Here is a 6,410-nt window from a genome sequence, read left to right as displayed (position 1 = left end):
CTTTGGTCACTCTACTTGACCTTCTAGGCACTATGGTTTCATTGTCAAGTACTTGGTTGTTTTCTATAGGTGCTATGTCAGGCTCATTACCATTTTCTGTTTCATTAAGGTCTATAGGTTTTGGGAGTGGACAGACTATGTCATCCATAATCTCTACAGAATTCTTAAAAGGGAATGAGTTCTCATGGAATGCTATGTCTCTACTGACATGAATGTTTCCTGTGGTTAAATCCATCACCTTATACCCCTTTATGCCATGCACATATCCCAAAACAATACATTTAAGGGCTCTAAGGTCAAATTTTCTCTTGGAAGGGAGTACATTAGTAATATAACAGAGACAGCCAAACACTTTTATGTGATCATACACAGGTTTTCTTTTGTACAACAATTCATAGGGAGATTTCCAATTCAGGTTCTGTGCAGGAAGTCTCTTTATAAGATAAGTGCCCATCAATAGGGCTTCTGTCCAAAATTTTGAAGCGAGATTAGCATGAAACATAAGTGATCTAGCAATCTGTAGAAGGTGTTGGTGCTTTCTCTACAACACCATTTTGCTGGGGTGTATACACACAAGTTCTCTGATGGATTATCCCTTTTTCATGAAGGAAATCTTGGCATTCCTTATTGATAAATTCAGTGCCATTATCAGTTCTAACTTGTTTTATTTTCGTTTCAAATTGCGTCAATACCATATTATAGAATTGTTCAAGCTTAGGTAAAGTCTGAGATTTATGCAACATTAAGTAGGTCCAAGTGCTTCTATTGTAATCATCAACGATTGTGAGCATATATTCATAGTTGTTAATAGAGTGATTTCTGTAAGGCCCCCACACATCTATATGTATTAGATCAAATATAGAATGAGCCTTGTTTTCACTATCTGGAAATGGCATTCTGTGCTGTTTAGCAAGAGGGCATGCTTCACAAACAATTTTATTAGTAGCATCATTTTTACAAAGTTTCATCTGTCTCAAGACATCCATACTAGTATGGCCTAACCTATAGTGCCATATGTTTTCATTACAATCAGAATTACAGCTGTTCATATTACATATGTATACATTCATGTTATCTGCAGTGGAGGGTGTAGTCTTTCTAAAGTCAGTAGGTATGTGAGCTGGTAGGTTCTTCTCTAGGACATAGAGTCTCCCTTGTCGTTTACCTACAACCATCACCCTCCTAGTCCATAGGTCTTGCACAATGCAATTTTGATCTGTGAAGTGAACACTATAATGGCCATCCTTGCACAGTTTATTAACAGAAAGAAGGTTATGCTTAAAGTTAGAAACATATAAAACATGTTTGAGAATAATGTTTTCAGAAACTTGTACATCTCCAGCAATCTTGACAATATGATTGAACCCATTAGGGAGTTTAACATAGACTTCTTTGTTCAAAATGTGGAGGTTTTTAAAGGCTTTTATAGAAGCACACATGTGGGCCGAAGCACCACTATCAATAATCCAAGTATCATTAGAGATAGGATTTTTACCTGCATAACCTTGGATATCTGAGAAATTAGAGCTTATCTGGCTACAGCTTTGGTCTTGCATAACCTTGAGCACTTCTTTCTTGATGATTTCTGACAGGCTTCTGTCATTTGCAGTTCTAAAGGAGCTCTGCAGGTCACTTATTTCTTGCTCTGTTATGGCATTCATAGCCCTTGGGTTGAATGGTCTGCCTGCAGCTTTTCTCTAGTCAAGAATTGCTTTGTACCAGTCAGGGAAGCCTATCAGCTCAAAACATCCTTCCTTTGAGTGCCCTTTCTTCTTGCAGTGTTCGCATTGCAATTGTCTTTTGTCCACAGATGTCCATTTCTTTGCATTTCCTTTTATGCTTTCTTGTTTTCTTGGTTCAAATACCTGTGCAACCATGACACCCTCCTTGTCTAATTCAGAAACGCCAGAGTTGATTTCTCTTTGTTTCTCAACTCTATGTACCATAGAGTAGGCCTTCGCAGCAGTCGGCAATGGGTCCATTAATAGGATCTGGTTCCTTACGTGATCGTAGGCATCACTCAGCCCCACGAGGAATTGGATCAATTGATATGAAGTCGCTCTATCAGCCAATTTCTTGCTTGTCCCACAGGTACACACCGGCAGGGGATCCAATGTTGCCAATTCGTCCCAGAGCTTTTTAAGTTTTGTAAAATAAGCGGCTACAATCATGTTCTTCTGTGATACAGAGGCAATATCTCTTTGTATCTGATAGAGGAGGGGTCCGTTGCTATCGCCAAATCGTGTTTCAAGCTCCACCCATAAATCTCTGGCAGATTCCGCATACAAGAAAGCTTGTGCAATTTCTTTTGCAATGGCACTTAGAATCCAAGAAAATACCATGCAATCATTCTTGTTCCACGCCTTAATGGCTTCTTTCCCTTCTGTAAGTTTTTGGTATGTTCCATTGATGAAGCTGAGTTTTTCTTTGGCTCCAAGAGCTATTTTTATGGACCTTGCCCACGTCAAATAATTGTTGTCGTTTAATGGCGCTGACACGAGATTCATTCCAGGTTGGTCGTTTCCTTGAGGTTTCATGTTGATATATTCAGTAGAGTTTTTCTCTTCCATGGTGGTTTTTGTCATCCGTTTTCTAAGCTCACGGACTGAAGTAGAAAACAGGAAGTAATTGGTGTAGCAATTTGAAGATTGTGTGTTGTATTCAGAGCCTAACCTGCTCTGATGCCATGTTGAAATACAGAGAAACAGGCATGGATATGGAAAACTGAATCAAGCAAATGAATTCTTGAAAAAAAACAAAGACAATCGGGTATTGAATGTTCAACCAGATGTATTATCTGTTATATCAAGTTACAAGAGGATGAAGTCTCATATATATACACAGTTGGGCTTCAACTAACTAAAAACCTCTAAATTGCTTAAAATAAAAAAATGGATTGCAAATGTTGCCAGACTGAGAAACACGACTTCTTCAGAGGAAAAGAATCTACAGTCCTTCTTATTCAAACTGATGAGCCTGTAGCTTGCTTTCTAGTTGCAGCTACATTTTTTTTTTACCTGGAATTTGATTACACTTTCTTCACTATTTTCCTGGTGGCTATAATGTTGTGGCCCAGATGATGAATCTGGCGCTTAGTCCTGCCACCAGAACAAAAGTAGTGCCGCCGCCAATCCAGAATGGTTCAACTCCAGCTACTGTTAAAACCAAACTATGCAACAAATACAGCAGGACAGAAGGTTGCAAATACCATGATAAATTCCACTTTGCTCATGGGGAGTGGGAGCTTGGCAAACCTATCATACAAGCTCAGGAGGATCCTCGTGCCATTGGAGCTATTCCTGGCTGCTTTGTTGCTCGAGCAAAGCCACCTGTACCAGGACCTGCAGGCAGTTTTAGTGCCTCAGCTACTACCAAGATCAGTGTGGATGCTTCCCTAGCTGGTGCCATCATTGGGAAAGGCGGAGTGAATTCCAAGCAGATAAGCCGGCAAATGGGAGCCAAGTTAGCTATCCAAGAGCACGAGACAGATCCAAACCTTAGAAACATTGAGCTCGAGGGTACATTTGAACAAATTAAGCAAGCAAGTGCAATGGTGAGAGAACTGATTATTAGTATTGGTTCAGTTGGTGGCCCTGCGAAGGCCATTGGAGGCCCTGGAGGTCATGCTACCCCCGGGAGCAACTTCAAGACCATGCTTTGTGAGAACTTCTCCAAAAGGTCCTGCACATTTGGAGATAGGTGCCATTTTGCCCACGGGGCAGCTGAGCTACGCAAAACAGGGATTTAAGTGTCTACTTCTCGTAACACTGTTGTGCCATTTCATGTGGTTTCTTTCCAGAGTTTTGGCTATGCGATTTGTGATGTTTTGACATTAAAACACTGATGTAGCAGAGTTAATGTCACCTATTGAAGAGCTATTTAGACTAACTAGTTTATTATCAATTGCAATTATGGTTCTTTGTTATGCAAGGATGGGATATATGGCTTGTATTTCAATTTAGGGGCCTTGGGTATGTTAATTGTTTTCTTTCATCTCTTCTCGGTAGGCAATAGGATTGGTGTTGGTTGTCTTGTTTATGACTGAAAAATGTACTTGGGTTTGCTTATAGTTCCATTCCCGCATAATGTTTTGATGTTGTAAGGTGTGAACCCCCAGTGATATCTCTTTCACAAAATAAATCCTAGCCAACTATTATAGAAATTATATGGAATACTAAACTCCTTAATACGAACCAAAATATAAATAATGAATATAATAAAAATAAAATGAAATAAAGAACAAATATGAGATTTGAGAAACGGCTCAGGATGTCGCCAGATCCAATCACAGAGGTTCGAGTTCCTTTGTCACTGAGACTTATACACTACGAGAAAAGGGCCAAACCCATGGTTACACTATTGGAAATCACTTCGACAGATCACGGAGACCTTGCCTCTCACAACCGGTCACAAAGACCCACTACTAGGATCACTTAGCATAGTATGAGAGGATGAAGAAGAGTGAGTATGTTGTGTCTTGGGCCCGAAGGGTAGAACCCCTTTTATCAGAGAACTAAAACCGTAGAAATGGAAGATTACGGTGGCTTTCGATAAGCCATTAAGTTGGCTATGGAAGGCCACCACCATTCTAGGTGGAGAAGGAAGGAAAGACAATCCATGGCAGAAATAGAGAGAAAGGGAGGAAGAGAGAAACTGTCGGCGCACAAAGAAGAGGGGGAAAGTAGCAGTCATTAGGGTTAGGTCCATATATATATAGGATAAGGGTTATGGGTCGGGTTACCGATAGTGGGCCGGGTAGTATAGGTGGGCAGCCGGGTGGGTTTGGGTCTTTTCTCTGGTGGGCAGCCGGGTGGGTTTGGGTCTTTGCTCTGGTGGGCCTACCATATAAGTCATTTGCGCCATATAAACTTTACATACTCCACCTTGGACCAATGATCCTTAACAGGAACTTGGTTTGGAGTACTCTTGGATCTGGCGAACTTCATCATAGCCAGAAACAGGGACCCTCCACTCATGTACCTGCAAAGAAACACAACTAAGACAGAAGAAAAGTTAGTCAGGGACTAATCTCATAATTTTTAGACAAGTAGTGAATTTATCCACAAGTAAGCATTTGGTCCCCATATCTGCAGGGTTTTCCTCAATTTTGATCTTTTCCAGCTTTATGACTTCCTCCCCAACGATGTCATGGATGAAATGAAACGTAACATCTATATGTTTTGTGCGATCGTGAAAAACAGGGTTTTTGCAAAGCTGAATAGAAGATTGACTGTCCGAAAAAACAACTAGTTTTTCTTTTGAAAAACCCAATTTCTTTTATAAGACTATCTAGCTAAATGGCTTCCTTAAAGGCTTCAGTAGTGGCAATATATTCTGCTTCAATAGTTGATAAAGCGACTATGTGTTGTAGTTGAGATTTCCAACTAATGTATGCACCGCAAAAAGTAAACACATAAGATGTAGTGGACTTACGACTATCCCTATCATTTGCATAATTTGAGTCCACATATCCAACAAGTTGAGTGTAATCAGAGTTTCTAGAAAAAGTAATGCCAATATCAACAGATCCACGCAGATTTCTAAGCAAACATTTCAATGCTTCCCAATGGGGTGATCCAGGATTGACATGTACCTACTAAGACAACTAATGGCATATGCAATATCAGGCTTTGTGCACACCATAAGATACATGATGGAACCAATAACATTAGAATAGGGAACTTTTTCCATTTTAGCCTTTTCAGAATCTGTTTTGGGAGATTAGTCTTTGCAAAGTTGAAAATGTGTAGCTAAAGGTACAGATGCAGGTTTAGCATTTTCCATGGAAAAGTTTTTCAAAACAGACAAGATATATGATTTCTGGTTTAAAAGAATAATAGAGTTTTCTCTATTTCTAGAGATGTTCATCCCAAGAATTTGTTTTGCATTTCCAAGATCTTTCATTTCAAAAACATTACAAAGTTGTTTTTGCAAATCACAGATGAGATGAGGATTAGGGCTAGCAATAAGCATGTCATCAACATAAAGAACAAGAAAAATAGGTGAAGTATGCACATACTTAAAATAAAGACAGTGATCATAGTGACTCCTATTGAACTTTAAAGATAAACTGAAAGATTAAAATACTAGAAAGGTTGAAAACACTCAGAATAAATGCTTTGAAGAGTAGGAGAAGTTTATAATCCCATCCCCTTCTGCTTCATTGCCTCTTTATTTATAGGCGTCGCGGACTTGAAATTCGGACTCCAAACTTGTTTCTGTGATTACGTCATTGCGTTCGTCATCGCCTTGTGATTTCCAGCTGTCTGTCATAATGGTTTGTCGGTCACATGATTTCCAGTTTGCTGCTTTGCTGACTGTTGGCTTTTGTTATTTTCTGCCGACAGTCTTATCTCTCGATTTTACATCGTTTAACTTTTACTTCTCTTGGTAAAAATTTTTCTCTTTCC

The 6,410-nt window shown here is 39.5% G+C and overlaps 2 protein-coding genes across 2 annotated transcripts; one reads left to right on the top strand and one right to left on the bottom strand.

Annotated features, from left to right (window-relative positions):
• Positions 1-1,697: 1,697 nt before the first annotated feature.
• Positions 1,698-2,570, bottom strand: LOC110011437. Its single transcript, XM_020691509.1, has one exon. The coding sequence runs from the start codon at positions 2,568-2,570 to the stop codon at positions 1,698-1,700; it is 873 nt and encodes a 290-aa protein (XP_020547168.1).
• A 506-nt stretch (positions 2,571-3,076) lies between these two features.
• LOC105179983 (zinc finger CCCH domain-containing protein 14-like) lies at positions 3,077-3,748 on the top strand. The gene has a single exon (XM_011103643.2). It carries the CDS (start codon positions 3,077-3,079, stop codon positions 3,746-3,748), a length of 672 nt encoding a protein of 223 aa, XP_011101945.1.
• The last annotated feature ends 2,662 nt before the right edge of the window (positions 3,749-6,410 follow it).

The sequence above is a fragment of the Sesamum indicum genome, unplaced genomic scaffold (genome assembly GCF_000512975.1).
Source record: "Sesamum indicum cultivar Zhongzhi No. 13 unplaced genomic scaffold, S_indicum_v1.0 scaffold00262, whole genome shotgun sequence".
Lineage (NCBI taxonomy): Eukaryota > Viridiplantae > Streptophyta > Magnoliopsida > Lamiales > Pedaliaceae > Sesamum > Sesamum indicum.
The sequence above is the reverse complement of the archived record's forward strand: the minus strand, read 5'-3'. Positions and strand labels throughout refer to the sequence as shown.